General features: G+C 35.6%; 1 protein-coding gene across 1 annotated transcript; it reads left to right on the top strand.

Annotated features, from left to right (window-relative positions):
- Window positions 1-13,258: 13,258 nt before the first annotated feature.
- LOC145255529 (late histone H2B.L4) lies at window positions 13,259-14,023 on the top strand. The gene has a single exon (XM_080113987.1). It carries the CDS (start codon window positions 13,285-13,287, stop codon window positions 13,663-13,665), a length of 381 nt encoding a protein of 126 aa, XP_079970113.1. The 5' UTR covers window positions 13,259-13,284; the 3' UTR covers window positions 13,666-14,023.
- The last annotated feature ends 8,411 nt before the right edge of the window (window positions 14,024-22,434 follow it).

The following is a 22,434-nucleotide window of genomic DNA, read 5'->3' on the forward strand; positions in this document are numbered from 1 at the left end:
TTAACCATATTACTTTTCATGCTTGCATTTTCCTATCGTAAATTTTATATATATATATATATATACACATATATATATATAAAGTTGTTTGTTTGTTTGTTTGTTTACAAACAGGCGGTTTGAGCACAGTAAGAGTGGTGGCGGATGTCTATTTAAATAGACATTCCGACGAGTTATTTGCAGGACTTCTGTGGTGGAGTGGGAAACTGCCGACTGTCAACACGACGGTTCTAGGTTCAATCCTTGGCTTGGGAGAGATGCTAGTCTAGCGGCACTGATGAGTTGTGATACAACGAAACAGGACTGTATGTCGATTCCGAAGATAACTTTCTATTTTAAAATAACTATAATATCTTCCAATTGATTAAGATGCGAGAAAGTATATTGCATGAACTTTTATTTAAAATTTAATATGGACACCACCTCAGCCTTTCAAGTCGCCTATGACATGCCTCAACTTATTTCATCCATTGATTTTTCTGTACAGTAAAATGGTCAGTCATTTTTGAAATTTCAAACAACTTAATCAAATTAAAAACCGAAGCTATATAGCAGATTTGAAAAGAAAACAAAAGCATAGATTTATTAAGCACACGTTATGTAACATGCGCACAAAAAGTTGAGAAAGATATTACAGCATGGGAATAAATCATAGTTATTTGAAAATAGGGGTTACTTTTTAAATCACCTAAATATAATTTCACCCAGAATTTTTAAACGTTTAACTAAAATCCAGTTTATCATATAAGTTTATTCATGATATTTCAAAATTCAAATCCTAAACGTTCAAGAATTACATGGTTTCATTGTTTTTAATGAGTTCATATATGTTGTTCTCCGTAACGGTTCACATATTTTTCTGTTTTTCAGCTTTGTTCATTTTTGTACTTACTGACCAAACAACAGAATGAAAATGATAATGATATCTATTCTTTATAAACTGCAAAAATAAATCCGCATAATTAATAAAGACACTAATGTTAAGGTTAAAAATTATATATATATATATATATATATATATATATATATATATATATATACAGGGTGTCCATAAAGTCCGTGTGCACTTTACAAAATCATAACTTAATTTGTATTTGCAATAATCTATAAAATGGACTTAAAAGAAGTACATCTATATTTTTTAAGCTTTTATTGAAATTTTATTTAACTTTCCACATGTCCTCCATCATTAGCAATACAAATGGTAATACGATTTTGCAGTTCACGAAAAACATTTGCCAAATGATTTATAGTAATGCCTGGAATAACATTAGTTATTCTAGCTTTCAAATCTTCCAATGAACTAGATTTGGTTGCATACACACTTATTTTCACATGTCCACATAAAAAAATCTAATAGAGTCAAATCTGGCGAGCGTGGAGGCTAATGAAATGGTCCACCCCTTCCGATCCATCTGTTAGGAAATTCCTGATTTAGAAACTGTCTAACACGCCGAGCAAAGCGACAAGGAGCTCCATCTTGTTGAAACACTATATTATCTTTCAAGTTTAATTGTTCAAGTTTCGTAACAAAGTAATTCTGCAACATATCTAAATAGCTGTCACTGTTAATTACACGATCTTCAAAAAAATATGGCCCTATGATTCGATTTATTCCCAAAGCACACCACACATTAACTTTAAGAGATCCCCTTTCATGTTTAACAGTTTCATTTGGGTGTTCAGTTCCCCAAATTCAGCAATTATGCCTGTTGACCTTGCAACTAGTGTGAAATGTTGCTTCATCAGAAAACAGTAAATAACTCACAAATGCATCATCATTGCAAAGTTTTTCATTGAACTGGTGACAAAAAGTTAGCCGTGCATAATAATCCTCTTCTAACAACTGTTGATGTAATTGAATTTTGTAAGCTTTCATATGAAGTTTTGCCCGCAGAATCTTATGCACAGTAGACTTTGGCAGCCCGAGCTCATATGATGCCCGTCTTACAGACGTTCTTGAACTTGTAGTAAAGGATTCTTCTATGGAAGCAACACTTTCGTCACTGACACATGGCCTTCCAGACCGTGGTTTATCATGGACAGAGCCTGTCTCTTTACATTTTTTCATTCATTTAACAATGGTGTTCCTATAAGGCGCTTTTTTATTGTATTCAATTCTAAACTTTCTTTGTACAGCAATAGTAGATTTCAATTCAGCCAACCAAAGGACACAGTTTATTTTCCCCTCAATTGAAGCCATGGGATCAAATTGATTCTGAAAAACAAAAGAAAATATTTTTTACTTATTTTTTTACTTATCTAAAAATTATTACGAATTTAGTGGTGAAAAATTATTCAATAACTATACTTAAAACTAGATACATGAAACTTTATAACATTTTTTACGTATTATTTCTATCGCAAATATAAATAAAGTTATAAATTTTTAAAAGTGCACCCGAACTTTATAGACACCCTGTATATAAGTGAAAGTGTATCTCTTTGAGTACATTTCCCTACGCAATAACTTTGTTAATTTTCAGTCTACAGACTCGAAATTTTATATACAGGATATTGAGATTTGGGAAAATCTTTGTAATTAGGTTTCCGCCAGAAATCTGGCTGTTAAGGGGTAAAAGTTCAACGATTTGACCTTTGAGAACTCTACCAAACTCCTCCGCCAATTTTGGGTATATACTTTGAAATTTTTGATATAGGTTGCTTGGACTTGGATCTAACTTAATAACTTGATTTGAACCAAAAACAATAAATGTTAAAGGGTTCTAATAGGGGATTAATTTTTAAAAAATTGACCTCGGGGGTCTCTACCAAATTACTTAGACAATTTCTGGTCTTAACATTTGAAATTTTTCATAAAGTGTATTCAGAGATAGGGCAAGCTTTTAAATCGGTTTGACTCAAAAATTTGAGTGATAAATATATAAATGTATGTATGTATGTATGTTAGCATGTCTGCGTAAAACTTTTGACAGAGGTGACGGATTTTCACAAGATCAGTATCGCTTTGAAGCTCCACCTTTCAGACGGCAAATATCGAAAAATTGGCTAAAACATTAATTCCTTCACCCTCAGCTGAGCACTTTTCTACAGAGAGGGGTCGCTTTTCTAGCCGATATTTTCGAAACTCATACCCTCTTTTCGATTGTCTAGCCTTAATTTAAACGTACGTCACTTCCGGTTTGGCAGTGATCGTAACAGCAAAGACGGCAGATTTTTTCACGTTCTTTTCCTCCTTCGTGTTACGGGTTGAGCCTGCCTTCCTACTACCACTTTTTTTTTTTTTTGCTCAACACACACCTCCAAACACCCGGGCAACGCCGAATACTCATGCTCGTTATATATATAATTATATATATATATATATATATATATATATATATATTAAATTATATATAAATAGATATAATTATATATACATACAATTATAGATATGTATATGATTATATATATATACAATTATATATATATATATAATTATATATATAATTTTATATATAATTATATATATATTTAATTTTAATTACATATATAATTATATATATATAATTATGTATACATATATAATTATATATATATATATATATATATATATATATATATATATATATATATATATATATATTCATGTCCATCGTGCCTCTATTTGGTCGAAAACCACTTTGGGACTCGGGAAGGATGGTTTCTGCAAGGGGTGTAAGCCTGTTGGCCAAAACCCGAGCTAGGGCTTTCCCTGTGGTAGAGAGGAGAGAAATGCCCCGGTAGTTCCCACAGTTTGCCTTGTCTCCCTTCTTAAAGATGGAGACAACTAGGGCATCTCTAAGTTGTGCAGGGATTTTCTCTTGTTCCCATATTTTGAGCAGCAGGGCATGGATGTGTCTGAGAAGATCAGGCCCGCCTTTCTTCAGGATTTCTGCTGGGATGCCGTCAGAACCAGCCGCCTTATTGTTTTTCATCTTCCTAATTGCATCCCGCACTTCTTCCAGACTGGGTGATTCTCCCATGCTTTCAATTATGGGCTGTTGGGGGAGTTTTTCAAGGGCCTCCATCTCTGGAGTGGTGTCCCTGTTCAGAAGATCCTCGTAATGCTCTTTCCATCTATTTGTTATTTCTCCCTTTTCTTTCAGCAGCGTGAGCCCATCCTTAGACCGAAGGGGGGTCAGAGAACGGAAGCTGGGGCCGTATACCACTTTTGTGGCTTCAAAGAATCTTCTGGTGTCCCCAGAGTCAGCAACTGCTGGATCTCCTGAGCCTTCTTCATCCACCAGAGGTTCTTCAGCTTCCTGACTGTCGATTGGACAGCCGCTTTAGCCTTGGCATGGGCAGCTCTTTTAACCTTGCAATTGATGTTATTCTGCCAGGTGATAAAAGTTTGCCTCTTGGTGTCTATAAGCTGTTGGATTTCGGTATCGTTTTCATCGTACCAATCCTGATATTTCCGCTTTTTCTGCCCTAGGATGCTTATACTGGAGTCCATGATGGCAGAAGACAGCTTGTCCCAGTGCTCTTCAGCGTCATGCGGATACTGCTTGGGCAGGTCCGCGCTAAGAGCCGCCTGGAGGTGTTGTTGGTAGGTGATATCGCCCAGCTGCTCGATGTTGAGCTTTGGTCGGCTCTGTCTTTTTTGCATCCTTTGCTTCCGCATTAAATGGATAGACATGATGGAACGAATAAGACGGTGGTCGGTCCAACAATTGTCTGTACTGGTCATTGCCCTGGTGTTCAGCACATCACAGCGGTCTTTGGCACGGACAATGACATAGTCAATGAGGTGCCTGATTTTACTTCGAGGGTGCATCCATGATGTTTGGAATGCGTTTTTTTTGTCGGAAAAGTGTGTTCGTGATGATCAGGTTATGTTCTGAGCACTTTGTCAGTAGGAGTGTACCATTTGAGTTAATGTTCCCAACTCCTTCTCTTCCAAGTGTTCCTCTCCAGTGCTGATGGTCTTCACTGCTCGTCAACTCCAAGAAAAGTGCAGGGAGCAAAATTTACCATTATGCATGGCTTTTATAGCCCTTACTAAAGCCTTTGACTCTGTGAACCTTCAAGCCCTTTGGCTGGTTCTTGCAAGGTTTGGATGCCCAGAGAGGTACATTCGGGTACTGAGACTGCTACATGACAATATGTCAGCTACAGTCCTCAGTAGTAGTGGAGATGAAACAGAGCCCTTCATGGTTGACACGGGAGTGAAACAGGGATGTGTCATTGCCCCGACCCTGTTCTCCATCTTCATTACTGCTATCCTCCATCTCACGGACAAACATCTTCCCCATGGAGTTCGGATTATGTACAGAACTGACGGGCGACTTTTTAACATCAACAGATTTAGGGCCAAAGGTCGAACGAACACCATATCCATTATGGAGCTACAGTATGCAGACGATAACGCCCTTGTAGCCCTCTCAGAAGAGAACCTACAGTGTACACTGGTTGCCTTCACGAGGGCGTACAAACAGCTATGACTAACAATTAATATAAAAAAAACCCAAATCCTCCATCAATCACCACCAAACAGTACTCCAGTCTCACCCCCAAACATCTCCATCGACAACGATAGACTGGAAAATGTGGACCACTTCCCATACCTAGGCAGCATCCTATCATCAAAAGCCAACATAGATGATGAAATACAACACCGTCTCAGCTGTGCCAGTGGGGCTTTCTCAAGGCTAAGGAAGAGAGTATTTGAGAACCGTGACCTTCTGGCAAAGACCAAAATCATGGTATATAAAGCTGTCTTGCTACCCACTCTTCTCTATGGATCGGAGACCTGGACCACATACAGGAGGCACGTAAAAACCCTGGAGACGTACCACCAAAGATGCCTCCGAAAAATCCTCAGAATTAGTTGGAAGGACCGACGCACCAACACCAGCGTCCTGAGTGAGGCTGACATTCCCACTATCACCGCTACTGTTGCTCAACGCCAGCTCAGATGGACTGGTCATGTTGTCCGAATGCCGGATCTCCGCCTCCCAAAACAGATTTTCTACTCTCAGCTTGTTGAGGGAAAGCGTGCCCAGGGTGGCCAAAAGATGAGGTATAAGGACAACATCAAAGCAAATCTAAAGCGGTTTCACATGGACCTTGAGACATGGGAGGACGTGGCTGGGAGCAGGTTGGCATGGAGGGGCGCTGTCCACAAAGGTGCTGCGCTTTATAGTAGTGACCTAAATCAAGCTGCTGAGGATAAACGCAAGCACAGAAAAGACAGATTATTAACCAGACACACCCAACCCCACCCCACCACCACTACCTTTATCTGCCCAAATTGCACAAGACAAATTGGGTCTAGGATTGGGCTCTATGCTCACTTGAGGACCCACAGAAGCCACAACGGAGGACAGTCTTACTCGGACATGAGTGACCGCCGATGATGATATATATTATAGTTCATATCAACGTTTAATAAATATATCTGTAGTTAGAAATATTAAATATCGATATATATCTGCAAAAAAAGGATTGATTTCTCTTTTGATATAATTGATTTACACCCCTTTTATTGTGCGGCTTATATTAGGGAGTCAGTTTTTCAGTTTACTTTTCGTTTTTGTGGCAATGTCTAAATGTCCTCTAAATCTCCTCTTCTGTCATCTTTACTAATCGTCGTGTAGGCGTTTATTCCCTCCATTTTTCTTTTGTCGTCTAAACTGTCGTCTCTCAGTTCAATGCATTGTTCATTTTTACAGTTTCTTGCAATAGCCTTCATGTTTTCTGCGTTATGCACTTTTCTAGTTGTTTTGTGTTGATTTTATTATTGTTTTTTTTTATTACTAACTGGCAGTTGCGTAGCGTCGGCAAACACAACGCAAAGTCAAACACCAAATCGAGTATACTCAACATCGTTTTACAATCAACGCTTACCCTGTGAGCTTGGAGTATGGGAAAAACAAAATCACTGAAAAAAAAAACAAAATACCCTAACTAAGGGTAATGATAATTATTAAACGTTGGATAAAATGATGGTTAAAATTATTACGAAATTGTCAGGGTTAGAAACGTGGTTCTTCTGATCTGCAGTCAGACGCGTTATCCATTGTGCCACAAGATGTTATCGCGACTGTATACAGACAGTGCTAGTTCCGTTGACATGGGCAGGTAACTTTTTTGACAATTGCACTAAATGCCCACAAATACCTTATTTCGGGATTTTCGTGTGACTCAGCCTTGTTCCCTACGAATCATATATAGATAAGTGCAATGTAGGGACTCACACATTTCAGGGGGAAAAAGAATATATATATATATATATATATATATATATATATATATATATATATATACAAACACACATGAATGAATAAATAAACATTTAGAATTTTATTAATAGTATAAATAATATAATAATTATTACTACTACTTATAATAATAATAATAATAATAATAATAATAATAATAATAATAACAACAACTTAACATTTCATCCATGAGAAGTTTAGTGAATACCGCATTACACAGCAACCAATTTATTTATTATTTCGAAACCACAACTCTTAACAGCGTCAACCATAACTTTCTCATTCTTAGTCTGTCTTTCCGGACTATCTAGCAACACTTACCCAGAGGTCCTGGTCTAAAAGCGGCAGTTAATCACCTGACACGACTCCTCTTGGCAGTAAACAAGTCCGCATTGCTTATTCACAAACCACTCGAGACGGTCAGAAGTATGACTTGATTGTCAGAAGCTATAGGTATGATTTTTATTTGGGAGTATTTTACAGTAGAGTTGATGGTTGCTCTCAATTCCACCGCCTGCAATATAACATATATTGAGAATAAAGGCGTGAAATTAGTGAAGTTAGAACTCAAAATGGAGAGCTCGGTAGGTTCAATTGATACTGTGATGAACGCACGCAACTGATAGACGGAAGTAGAGTAAAAGTAGCAATAAGTTAATTATTAAGTGCTTCTTCTAATGCAATACTTATAGTGAAAATTGAAAGCCTATCAGCCTATGTATGTTTAGTGAGCGGGTAGAGTGAGGAACGTTTACATCAACAGAACCACGTGTGTGTGATCATTCAATAACATTAATGATCAATGAATGGTTATTAGAACTGCTACTAGAAACCAGAAAAAAACGCTGGTGGGCTCGGAAATAATATGAGATTAAACGAAGAAGCCGTGCTGATTAATAAGGAGAAAACAGAAAATTAATTAGAATATGGACCTAAAGCAACACGGAATTAAAAAAAAATAAAAGGGGCAAGGTTACTGGTAATAATTAAGGAAAGTGTGGATAAGATGTTTGAATACATAATGAAATGTGACAGATTGTTAACAGTTAAGAAGAAAAGCAAACTGAAGGAGTCATTAATTTTTATTGCGAACTATTATCCTCATCTTTCTTAGTTGTTGCTTCTCGACGTGTCGGCTAACTATTCCTATGGCCTTCGACAATGTTGCTCATAAGTTGATCAATAAAGTAAGTTAAGATGTATATGAACGCAGACTGTTATCTTAATCTTTTTTTAGTTGTTGTCTCACGACGTTTCGGTCAACTATTCCTCTGGCCTTCCTCAGGTGGCAACCACGACGGGATTGGAACCCCGAATCTCCGAACTGCATCATCAGCAATTACTGCCTTCCATAGTTGTTTTCGTCTCACCACGTTTTTGTCAAGTAAGCATCTGCCCGGTTTGGGGTAGGATTGAAACCGTTATCTTCTGACAATTCCCACCTCGATTTAACTCCTGACAAGGGGCAGGCGAATAGCTGGCCGAAACGTCGTGAAACACAAAAAATGATGAGGATAATAATCCGCAATAAATAAATAAATAAATTATACTCATCTTAATGATGAATTCCAATTAAAATAATGAAGGAGTCATGTTTAAGAAACTTGACAGGAAAACTCTGGAGATGTGAGTAGATAAAATAGAGAAATGATGGATGTAAACTTCATAAATATCCCAGAGAAAATTACGTAGATCGTAGCAAGAAGTGTTTTGGTCGCGAAAACTTCAGATAGTGAAGGGGGGGGGATTAAGAACCAAGACAAAGACGAAAATAGACGATAATATAAAAAATTAAAACAGAATATAAAGTTAGTTTCAAATGCGTTGATAGAAAAATTAGCTGCGAACTAAACACAAAAGTCAACTGAATGAAAAATATAGAGTGAAATAAGAGTTAAAAACTCATGTCCAGCCAATTTTGGGTCTAAACATTATGAATTTTACATAAAGAGTATTCAGACATACCGCAAGCTTTTTAATGAGTTTTCGGGTGAAAATTATGCTGCCAAGAAGTCAAGGTAAAACGGCTTGACCTTTGCAGACTCTACCAAACTCCTCCGGGTTGAAACAGTTGACATTTTAGATGTAGGTTACCTGTATATGAGTCAATATTTGGAATATATATATATATATATATATATATATATATATATATATATATATATATATATATATGCATATACCCCTAAAGTTATGAATAATACATAGGCCCGAGCAAAGTCGAACTTTACTGCTAGTATAACACATTTTGGAAAAAAAAAAGGTTTCATAAGAAAAATAAATAAAAAATATTTATCTCTACTTTTATATGAAAAAATGTTGACTGTGTTTGTGCCTTTGTGTATGTGTGCGTAAATTCGTTCCCTATAGATTCCGAAACCGGTGTGCCAATTTTTTTTTATTTAAGATAAATGTACTTTATGTGTCTGAGAGTGGTTTTAGTTAGCTTTTGTATCATAATGTGCTCAATAAGAATCTAAGATCGTCAATCGAAAATTTACGATTAAAATAGGGATACTACGATTTTGATAAAAGTTAACACCCTTACAGACTTACATTTCAAGTGTATTTAATAAGTTTTCTCAACGCGTAAGCTGATGGGCCCGGCACATATTATCAACAGAAAGCTGTTTGATAAGACAGTGGTGCGTTCGGCATAAATGTTTTTTTTAATAGCACTATTGAACTATGTTACTTGGCTTTTACATTTAAAACATAAATTACAGCCATTATATGAAAGTAATTTTATAAAATCAACAGTATGTTCTCTAGAGTTCAATTTACACTACGATGCATTGTTGACTAAGTCATTGTACAAGTTGTTTTAAGCTCCCTCCGCTGCTCCTGAGTGGATTTGCTTGAATAAATGGGCAACATTGGGTCTTCCTTCTAGAAGTATCTAAAACAACTCATGTATCCTATTGCAAAGCTGTTAAAATATTGTGCTACAGGTTTACACATCTTCTTTCACTGAATTAATTCAGATAAAATACTAAGAGTTGATGAATAAAAGCAAAAATACCTTCTGGAAAAGCAAATTTGCTACAACCAGTGGAATGCATTTTAATACACATGTCAAAAAGAAAAATGTAAAGTATATATATATATATATATATATATATATATATATATATATATATATATATATATATATATATATATATATAAATATATGTTTAAAGAAAAAATAGAAAAAACCGAATGAAATTATTAAAAAATCAACGTTTCGTCCTTGTCTCAGAGGACATCTTCAGGATAATTGAAATAAAAATGTGATAAAAGAAAAAGTCATAGATCTTTTATCACATTTTTATTTCAATTATCCTGAAGATGTCCTCTGAGACAAGGACGAAACGTTGATTTTTTAATAATTTCATTCGGTTTTTTCTATTTTTTCTTTAAACATAACGTCAACCACCGCTGGTACATTTTTTCATTCCTTATACATATAAATATATATATATGTATATATATGTGTGTATATATATATATATATATATATATATATATATATATTATTTTTGACCAATAAAAATACAGGAAATATCGTGGACATAGACTTGGTTGATATATAAAGAGCTTATATATATATATATATATATATATATATAATATAAAGCTGAATGTATGTGTGTATGTGTGTGTGTGTGTGTGTGTATGGTCACGAATAGGCTCCTATATGGTTGACTATTTAAAAAAAAACGATTACATATAATGATAGAAGACACAGGAATGGGTATGTTTGATCTGGCAGAACAGTGGTTCATTTAAATTTTGGGGTCTGCCTTCGCGCCTGATCCACAGAGTATGGAAATAAGAAAAATAAAAATTAACATAAAAAAGTTTACAAGTGTTTTTGATATAGATGTACATATGAATACTTTGATAACTATGGTTTAACTTAAATAGGGATGGTATAATAAAATTGTAGGGTCTGCTTTCACGCCTGGCCTCCATAGAATGGAAATAGCCACAAAATTTAATAAAGACTTTTCATATCTATCTGCGTAAGTATACTTTGATAATTATGTTTCAGTTTGAACAAATAGGGTATTATAAAATTATGGGGTGTTCGTTCGCGCCTGACCTCCATAGATTAGAAATATGTCACTAAGTTTAACAAGGTTTTTTTTAATGTAGACCCACAGAATATTGGATAAGTGTTTCAGTGTGAACAGGTATTGTATAATAAATTATGGGGTTTATCTATTTTATTTTTTCTTTCATCATATTTTGCTTTGGTTTTGATACCCCCAAATTCGAGGCTATCTCATTACAACCCTTCGTTTTCATAACCTATCATACTTTCATAAATCAGTCCATTTTCTGTAGGCTGTTTTTTACCACAGTCAACGACGGGTACTTTTGCTAGTATATATATATATATATATATATATATATATATATATATATATATATATATATATATATTATGATGATGATCATCATGTAGGTGTACATTGACGACAATTTGCAATGATTCCTAAACCAGTTGTTTCTTACAAAGGTGCTAACAAAGCTGCTATGGTTAAATCTGCCTCCCGTAGTGTTAAAGAAAAAATACATAGAAAAGTAAAAGGAAAAAATACTTTTAAAAAAATACCAGGAGCGTGCAATATGTAATGCTGCTGACCCACTTTCAGTTGCCTGATCTACCTGAAATTTTGCAAGTGCATTGATTTATAGCTCTACCGATTATGTGGAAAATTACAGCTTTGAATACTTGTGGTTTCTGTTTTACAGGTGTTTTAACTAAGTCAGGTGTGAAATGTAGCCTGTTGAATGAGATCTGGTTTTTGTATTTGAAAGGATGCACACCACAGGAGGCTTTTGATGAAATGAAAGAACTTATGTTGATAATGCGCTATCATATGACCTTGTAAAACGCTGGCATCGTGAATTCAAACATGGCCGGAAGTCTGTGGAAACAGCCCCCAGACCTGGTCGCCCCCTTTCTGCCATTGATAAGGCATCTATCCGTCAAGTTGAGGCTACCATTTTGGAAGATCGGCGCATTACTATTCGTCAAATAGCCCAAGATGTCAAGATTAGTACAGTGTCTGTGGAAACTATCATTCATATGCATAAGGTATCTGCCAGATGAATTCCCATTTTGCTAACACCATTCCAGAAGCGAGAACGCGTCGAGTACTGGAGGATGAATTTGGAGATGTGCCAAGAAGATGAGTCAAAGTTTTTCAGAAGACTGATTACACATGACGAAACCTGGGTCCATCACTATGACCCAGAGACCAAAGCCCAGTCAATGCAGTAGAAGCACTTGGACTCACCCCCTCCAAAGAAGGCAAGGGTGCAGCCCTCCACTGGCAAGGTCATGCCCACAGACTTCTGGGACCAGGACGGAGCAGAGATAACAGATTTCCTGGCAAAGTGTACCACAATTACAGGAGCCTATTATGCTTCACTTTTGAGGAAATTAAAAGAAGGTATCAAAATCAAGAGGCGGGGCAAGATTAGCAAAAGTTACCCTCCTCCTGCAAGACAACGCTCCGGTCCACAACTCGCATGACGCGAGATCAGAAGCACAGGCGTGTGGTTATGAAATACTCCCTCATCCCTCCTTACGCTCTTGACTTTGCACCCTCTGACTTTAACCTCTTCCTAGCCATGAAGTTGTTTTTGAAAGGAAGCGTTTCCCAGATGATGCAGCCTTGATTTCTGAAGTCACGTCGTGGTTGGAGGACCAACCTGGGGTGTTCTACAAAAACGGTCTCCAGAGCTGCATCAAACGATGGGAGAAATGCATAACTCTGGGTGGTTTCTATGTAGAGAAAGACTAATAACTGCGCCAAGTTTCGTTGCTCCACTGCTATGGAGAGTGGGTCAGGGGCATTACTTATTGCACGCCCCTCGTAACTAGAGAAGAAAGAAAAAAATGAAATAGAATGAAAATAATATTTTGTAAAAAGTTAGAATAAATAAGTATCTAAAAAGAAAAGAGAAAAACATTTTTTTTCGTCCAATGAAAATGCAGCAAATCACAACGCTATCGTTCGAGTCGACTTGACTGATGTATAAATAGTTCGTTAGTGGCATGTTCAGTTGACTTGATTTTGAAATGGCTCCTAAAACTGAAGTCGCTTCCAAAGGTGCCAAGAAAGCCGTCGTGGCTAAACCTGCCTCCCGCAGTGTTGATGGAAAGAAAAGGAAAAAGAAGAGGAGGGAAAGTTATTCCATCTACATTTACAAAGTGATGAAACAAGTTCATCCTGACACTGGAATTTCCAGCAAAGCCATGTCTATTATGAACAGTTTTGTCAACGATCTTTTTGAGAGACTCGCTAATGAAGCCAGCCGTTTGGCCAATTACAGCAAGAAAAGCACCCTTAGTAGCCGTGAAGTCCAGACTGCCGTTCGTCTCCTTCTCCCCGGTGAGTTGGCCAAACATGCTGTCTCCGAGGGAACCAAAGCTGTTACCAAATACACGAGCGCCAAGTAGACACTTGCATAACTTTTAATATTTTAAGAGCCCCCTTTTCAGGGCCAGTGCGTTTTTGAAAACCGTTTTGACTTCAAGATTTGCTTTATGATCCTATTTGAGTATTTCGCTTTTTTTTAGTCTTTTTATCATTAAAGTATTACATGACAAACGCGTTTTAAAGAACTGAAATTTTACAAAAGTTTAAAACATTTCCGGTGCTAAAGACTTTTCATTACCTTGAACATGAAACGAAGCCTTTCCATTATGAATTTATTTTTGTAAACTGATGTTGCCAGCTTCTGCGCTGCAACGTTATGTTCATGACCGGTGCTTGACCAGAGTCTGAAGTTCTGGTTCACTCTATAATACATTCATGGCAAGAACTCCCCTAGAAACAAACGGCAAATAAATCCATTCCTGCACCGAAAATCAAACTTAACTAATTTATAAATAGTTATTTAGTGGCATGTTCTGTTGACTTGATTTTTGAAATGGGCCTCTAACCCTGGAGTCACTTACAAAGGTGCTAAAAGCCGTCACCAAATACACAAGCGCCAAGTAAATATTTACAAACTTTTCATGGAACTTTTTTTTTTCTTTAGGAACTGTCCTCTTTCAGGACCACTCTGCATATATCAAGACTGAAAGATTCGCTTTATGACTATATTTAAACATTTCACTATTTAATCTTAACATCAACGTATTACACGAACGCTTTTTAAGAATTTAGTTTTACAAAGTTCTAGCGCTGCAGATAATTTTCACCCTAGATATAATAGGATATTCCTAGTAAGAATTCTTTAGGGACTTTTTTTTTTTTTTTTTTTTTTTTTTTTTTTTTTTTTTTTTTTTACACCGGAATCGCCACTTATCAATGCCCGGAGGCCACTCTGGGACCAGGGTTAATGGCTAAATTATGGGTTAATTAGTCTGATTATAGCGTAATAAACAGTGGGGATTTTGTAAATTGAATTACTTAGAGGCGGTTCATCACCATCAGATTGTAGTGAGCTTGAAAGCAGCTCCTGTCCTGATGTGGCAAGTATATTATCCTCTATTAACTCGACTTCTTTCCTTAAGTTAGTAAAACGTACGGTCTCTGAAACGCCATTACGAGATTACTCTTTGTAAACAATCCAATGTGTCCTCTTTACAGATTCCGTTTCCTATTTAGATTGTTAGGGTTTGTTTAAAGATAACACGAACGCAAAACAAGATCTAATTATGTGGACATAGCATGAAAAAAAATACTGCAATCGAATCTTTCGAAGAGCTACGCCCATTGTCTAAAAAAAAAAAATAAAACATATCTAAGCGAAGCTTTTTTTTTTATTATTATTAAAACAAAACTGAGCAAAAGATTGTAATCTCCTTCACTAAAAAAACATGCGATAAATGTTCACCCCTGCAAAATATTTCCTTGCACGGATGGAACCCCATTTAATGGCTAACTAAACACCCTAAAGAAAACAATTTGAAACCTGCACAAGGACTCGAACACCAGACTGGCTGAAATAATGAATACGATGGCAGCTATGATGATTACGAAATTTGAAAGATTGTTAAAAGGATTTTTAAATAAAAAAAAAACATTTAAAACTACAATAGAATTCCGGGATACAGTTTTTTCTTTGGGGGGGGTCTTACGGTGTTATTTGATTATACACTGTACTGGATTTTGTTATTTTTAATGCCATATCCCTGGGGTTACTGTACTTTAAAAAAATGGAGGTACATTGAAAACCTACCTATGGTGTCATTAATTGTATATTTGCTTTTCTTTCACAACTTGTTCGAATGTGAATTGTCAAAAATAATCCGAATATCTTGAGTGACTAGGGTATAAAATGCTCAAATAAGGCGAGTAGAAATTTCATTTTTTTTCTAATACATTTTTTTCATCTTTTTATGACAGCAATTATTTTAATGATACTGCATCATTTAACTTTAGAAAGTTTTAGCGACAGTTAATTCGAATTAAAATGTCGCGTTTCTATTTTACTGAATAAAATATATCCGTTGCAGCTAGTGATTTATACACGAAACGTTATCCTATCCATATCATCCAATGCACTTTGGCAGTGGGAAGTCTTCAAACTGCTTTTTTCTTTAATATAAAGCTAAGCTGTATCATATAGGCAAGTCGTATAGAAAAAAAATGTCAATATAATTAGTAGTCATAAAAACCCATTGTTTCGAAAAAATAATGTAACTACTAATATCCTGAGATTTATACTATACAAAAGAAAATATTAATCTTATAGGTACTGAGCGTTAACGGGACCACACGTATAAGTGTTTGATTTTTTTTTTTTTTTCGTCTTTGAGAAATCATGTTAATTTTTCTCATTGTGTGCATATAATAGACCTGACGTTGTCCAGGATTGAATAAGAATCCAGAAACTGTTTACTCTTCCATACTGTGTCATCGAAATCTAAAATTGCCCATTTTTATTTGCTCAATTGATTGCCTGCTATATTTAGGGGTGTTACCACGATGTGCCGGAAGAAGCTTTACCTACTTCTTCGCAGTGATTTCTATAATATTGTCTACATCACACTGTAAGGAATCTATTTATTTTATATAAAATTATGTAAATAATGGCTCCCTTTTTAAATTTAAAATGCGAAAGATAAGTGTCCTCGTTTAATTGTGCTGAATACAGGGGTTTGAACGCACGTTTTTATCAAAGAGCCACATTTTTACAAAATCAATGGAATTATAGATTAACGTACAAAAGTAGTTTTCAATTGTGCTCTAAAAGTAACGACTCATTTACAAGATTTTTATCTTGTAAAATAATCTCGTCAATATTATGTTGGACCTTTTTGATTGTACATTAAAAAATCTCAAATTCACTCGTAATGTTAAGGGTGTTATATAGTTTTGTTTTTGTTTTGTTTTTTCGATTTTCGACTTACTAATATTTATTCGACGCATTTTTATACAAAACTACGTAAAGACACTCCCAGGCACATTAATTACTTTCATCGGTAATTAAATAAAAAAAATTATCTAAGCCGTTTCCAAGTTTATATGGAACGAATTCCACACGCATACAAAGTTCCTTTCATATAATTAATACTAGCCTGGTTGCCCGGCTGTTTGTATATGAGTTGAGCATTAAAAAAAAATGTAGTAGACAGGCAGGCTCGAACCCGTGAAGTGAAGGCGAAAAATGGTGTTGGTTGAGGAAAAAAAGGAAAATTCGAGCACAAAAAGTCGTAGTAGGCAGGATGACTCGAACTCGTACCGAGAAGAAAGTGACCCGCTAGCTGCTGTGTCCATCGCCAAGCTGGAAGTGACGTGGGTTTAAATTACGACTAGACAATAGAAAGGAAGCAATGACTTTCGAAAATATCGGCGAAAAAAATCGACACCCTCCCTGTAGAAAGTGCCCAGTTGGGGATGAAGTAAAATGTTTTTGGCCAATTCTGCGATATTTGTCGTCCGAAGGGTCGACTTTAAATGATACCGATCTCGTTAAAATCCGTCGTCAGACATCACGCGACTTTGGCTGCAAGCCAGTTTGTTCCCCCCTAAGATTTTTGATCAAAGCTGATTGCTTTTCTGGACGTCCCGGCCACGAGTGCCAGGAAGATTCATTTTGTTACGGGTTCAGTTTCGCTTTATTATACGGAAAAGCTAAGGAAACACGCGGAGAGAAAGACATATCGCGAAAAAAGCGTATAAAAGTCGCCTAAATTACACACATTCGACCGTCTTTCGTAAATCACATATATTATAATCTCGGTAGCATATAAAAGTTTCTGAAAAAACAGTAACCGCCCCGAGCGCCCCCTCCCCCGGAAAAAAGCCTTTGCTGGACATACGCCAAAAATGCACACACACTAACACACATTTCGTTTTATATATAAACGAGCGGGATGCCCGGTGTTGCACGGTTGTAACAGAAAAAAAAAGATTTGGGAGGGAGGTAGGCTCGACTATAAAGCATTGAGGCGAATAGAAGTGACGAAGGGTTTTAATAAAGCAGGTGTTTGAACGTAAACGTGTGGTTTTGTAGGTCAAACATCACGCCACAGTAGTAGTAGGGAAAATGAAATCACAGCGCCAATTTTGTAATATGATAAAAAAGTACAGTCGATCTAGTTTTGTAAATCGGATATATTATAATGTAGACACTATATAAAGTTCTAAGACATAGTGACCAACCCGAGCGCGCCCCCCCACCAAAATCCGCTTGCGGACATACGAAAAAATACACACAGACACATTTTCGCTTTTATATTATTAATGGACGGTGCTATCTTTTAAGTATTTTCTTGAGTAAATTCAATTTCATAATTTATATATTAATACATTTTAACGTGTGTACGTGTGTCACGGTTTTTTAATAAATTACAGGAAGATCATATTTATTAAAAAGAATAAGTGGTACAACACGACGAACATTAAATTATCATATATATTTACTAATTTAATATTCGTAGCATGTTAATACTTATCTTCTTCTTCTTCTTCTTCAATAAATAGGATGTTCTGATCACCTACATGACAATGTAAAATAGTCGCTTTTAGGCCGTACGTGAAACTAAAATATACCTTTTTGGTCTTCTGGCTAGCTTCCAAGGGTAATATTCCTTTTGTCTAAACATGGTATATCTTGGGGTTTCCGTTCGCGTCGGGAGTCCATACAATGGGATTGTATCAAAGACACAAATCATGATATTAGAGATAAACGATAATAACCAGGTATGTTCTGGCACTATATTAACCAGATTACTTATATAAATACTATTATAGTTTAAACAAAAGGCCTACAATATCACGGTTTCCATTCAGGGTAAACGTCCAGAATGCCATGCAGGAATATATTACATATGAAAGATACCGCTGTGAAATTTTCTCAGGCTCAGCTAGTATTTTTATCAAATTGTTAGTTTAAAATATAGAATATTATATAAAACCCTCTTATGTTCAGAATGGCCATCTAAACGTTATTCAAGCTTGGTCCTTTAATCTATACATACACTTCAACTTATATTAGACGACTCTTAAATTAGGCACGATTTAATCCAATATAAATAAGACCCTAAGGGGACGGATCAACAAGAATTTGTTTACGTTGAACTTGAAGACGGCAAAATTGTAGTCAACTGGAAAGCAGGGAAATGGAAAGAGTTCCATGGGTGCGAAGAGCAGAAAAAAGCTTTATTCATGGAATTTACGTTCAGGTTAAAGCACAGATAAAAATGGGGATTATTGATAGTGGTTTCAGTTAGACGAGTGTTTTCGTGAAAGTTTGAAGAGGGAGGAGTATACATTGAAGTTCAGACAAGCACTTGCTATGAAAATAACGATAAAGCAGACAGGCTCATACCGTCTCTTCTGTGGGGAAAGAGGTTGCAGGGAAGAGAAAAGGTTATCCTCCACTAGACTTCGAAGTCTGTTCTGAACTCTGTCAAGAAGGATACATTTTCTAGCAGCTCCAACCCAGATGTGGCAACAGTAATCCATCTTTGGACGTACCTGGCTTTTATATATGTAGAGAATTATGTCAGTAATGAGATATCTAATGGAGCAGAAGAAGGATCCCTCCATTTTTCCAGCGACCTTGGCAACAGATTTGATGTACGTGTTCCATTTCAGACTAGGAGTAAAGTCGGTTGTTTTGGTTTTACGGCATATCAGCCCTTTTCAGGATATTTAATGCCGAATCCAAAGATTTTGAAGAAAAGTTTTTTAATAGAATATATTTGTTTCTTTCAAGTCGATTTCTATTTAACCCATTGTTGGGACCATAAGGTGTTCTACCACTCCGGCTCAGTGGACCTGGGAGCAGTGGCAATTTAAGGGTGACTCAACACTCCCCCAAACATGCAAGCTGGAGCCTCACGACTGGATATAGTTTAAGGTCATATCTAGGACCACAGGAGTAAAGGTCAAGCCCAGAAGCTTGTGAAAACATGGAGCCTCTCAAAGATGTGAGGCTCCATGCTTTGATGGGTTGCTAGGCTTGATCTTTACTTCTGATCTGAAATGGATTTCGTACATCAACTGACATTTCGAAATATTGCCACAGGCCCGCATACGTACTTGATACGTTTGATGAGGTGAATGGTAACGTGTCGCTGTGAGTAAAACAAACGGATTAAGCTATAACATAAAGAAGAGTCAATATTTTGTGCTAAACCTCTTTAACATTCTATCTGATACTATACTCATTTTACACTATTTAATGTTGATTTAATGATTGATTTAATGAACTGAAAAATAGATACCATAAACACAATTACACTTTACAAAATATGCGTGGCTATATGAATACTGACTGACTATATGGATACTGACTGACTATATGGATACTGACTGACTATATGAATACTGACCAAGGGACTAGCATACTATTACTGTTTGAGAAAAATGAGGTCGAGATTATCGTTTTAAAAATTAAAACATTCATAGATTTTAAATCCTAATATGTTATCATAATTCCGCCCCAGGTTATTGCAAATGTATTTCATTAAATCGGTCGAAAAATGTCTGTTCACAAGATTTTAACGTGAAAATAACACGAGCCATAAATGTTAAAATAGAAATGTATTCCCGAGGCTGGCTATCTTCATACACGTCAATTCATTCTTGAAAAAAAAAAAAAAATTTGAAATCTTTCAATAGTATGAGAGAAAGTATGATAAAAATTTTATAATTTAAATTTATTAAATTAGTATACAAATATAAATTATATATTAGAAACTATAATAAAATTATAATATTATAAAAATAAGTTCCTATTTTATGAAAAAGATTTATCTATATAGTAAAAACAATTTAAGGAAATTGGATACATTTCCATAATCACATCGGCACATCAGTTCCAGATAGATCACCGAAGTTAAGCAACGTGTAACCTGGTCAGTAATAAATGGGTGACACTTTAAGACTTCCAGGTGCTGTATGTGCTCCTCGCTTATCGCAGCATTGTTTCCAATCGTTCTGAACTTCCCCTTGCCACTGGACTCAAACAGTGGCGATTCAGGATAGGTGTGATTAGAGATTGAACAGCCCTTGTTTCACAATTACACTCGTCGCTGCTCCTAGAGTGGGTATCCTCTCTCTTTTGAGACTGAACGGAGGCATCAGTACATTCCCATTTCTACTTTCATTAAGAGTCCTAGAATACATATTCCAGTTGAAATTACACAATTCCAATCGATTATAAGTCATTATTTTCATATAATTTTAACATTTAAATTCTGTAATAAAAACGTATTTTTGCTTTTATTACAACGAACTCATATGATTTTGATATTTATATATCTATGAAAGTGAAATTGTCTACGTGGGTGCCTGTCTGTGTGTGTACATTTCCCTACCAAACTACTTTGTCAATTTTCAGTCTACAGACTCGAGATTTGACTTAAGGGCTATCGAGGTTTGGGAAACTTTTAACCGGTTTTCGGCCAGAAATTTCGCTGTCAAGGGGTGAAAGTTCAATGATTTGACCTGTGAAAACTCTACCAAACTCCTCCGCAAATGTCGGGTGCAAGCACTTAATTTTGTTTTATGTAGTTTCCTTGGACATGGATCAAACATTTTAACTTGATTTGAGCCCAAAACAATAAATGTTAAGTTGTCAGAATTTTTAGTTTAAACATTTGAAATTTTACATAAAGGGTATTCAGAGATAGGGCAAGTGTTTTATCTGTTTTTGGCCTAAATTTGGCTACCAAGGAATCAAAGTTCACACAATTTTACTGTTGCGGTTTCTAGCAAACTATTCAGCTAATTTTGGGTCTAAATATTTGAAATTTTAAGCAAAGGCTATTTAGATATGCAGCAAGCTTTTTAATCAGTTTTGGGGCGGGAATTTGGCTGCCGAGAGGTCAAAGTTGAAAGAGTTGACCTTTGCAGACTCTACTAACCTCCTCCACCAATTTTGGGTCTAAACAATTGTAATTTTAGATGTAGGTTACCTGTATATGAGTCTAAGCTTTTCAATATATATTTAAATATCCACATATAGTTTTGAATAGTACATAGGGCTCGAGCAAAGCTTGGATGAACTGCTAGTTTATAACAAACTTGCAAGCGAGTATGATGCAAAGAATAAAAAATATTTAACTTTTTTTTCTAGTAACATTCTCAATTCACTGGTGAATGTGTCAATTACTGAGGTTTAACCTAAGATATAAAATTATTTTAAAACACGTCGGTAGCAATTGTTTGGTGTTCAAGGATACAAGATATATTAATCATGTCTACTCTTTTATATAAGAAACAAAAGTGGTTATTGAACACGGGTGGTAGAAAAGCTTTTTGAACTCGATTAAGGTTACTGAATATTGTAGCAATATACAATATAACTGATTTAAAAACGTTGTTCAAAAGTATATCCATCAATGAACTCTGGCAAATTTTGAACTTAAATACTTAAAGTAATGACAAATAGAAATAAAATCAATGAATAAAAAAAAAACATTTAAATTATAATATGAAAATCAAACTCGGCTGTGAATTTTAGTTTTTGGATTTAATTTTGAAAATTATATCATACTCTATTTTAGTATTCAAATTATTTTATATATTTGACGTCTGACTTAAATTTTAAATCGATTTTTATTTTCATAAGGGTTTAGTGTGTGTGTTTTTTATGTGCCACACGTGAAATGTTTTATGCAAGGGACCATTTTCTGAATTAAGCGTATGTTTTACTCATAATTTCTCTTTCTAATTAATAGTTTCTTTAATATTACTATTGGTATTTTGAAAACCAGAATAAATCGGAATAGCTTACTAAGATATTTTTTCTTATTCCGCAA

Source organism: Euprymna scolopes, chromosome 31 (assembly GCF_053919585.1).
Source record: "Euprymna scolopes isolate OS-2025 chromosome 31, ASM5391958v1, whole genome shotgun sequence".
NCBI lineage: Eukaryota > Metazoa > Mollusca > Cephalopoda > Sepiida > Sepiolidae > Euprymna > Euprymna scolopes.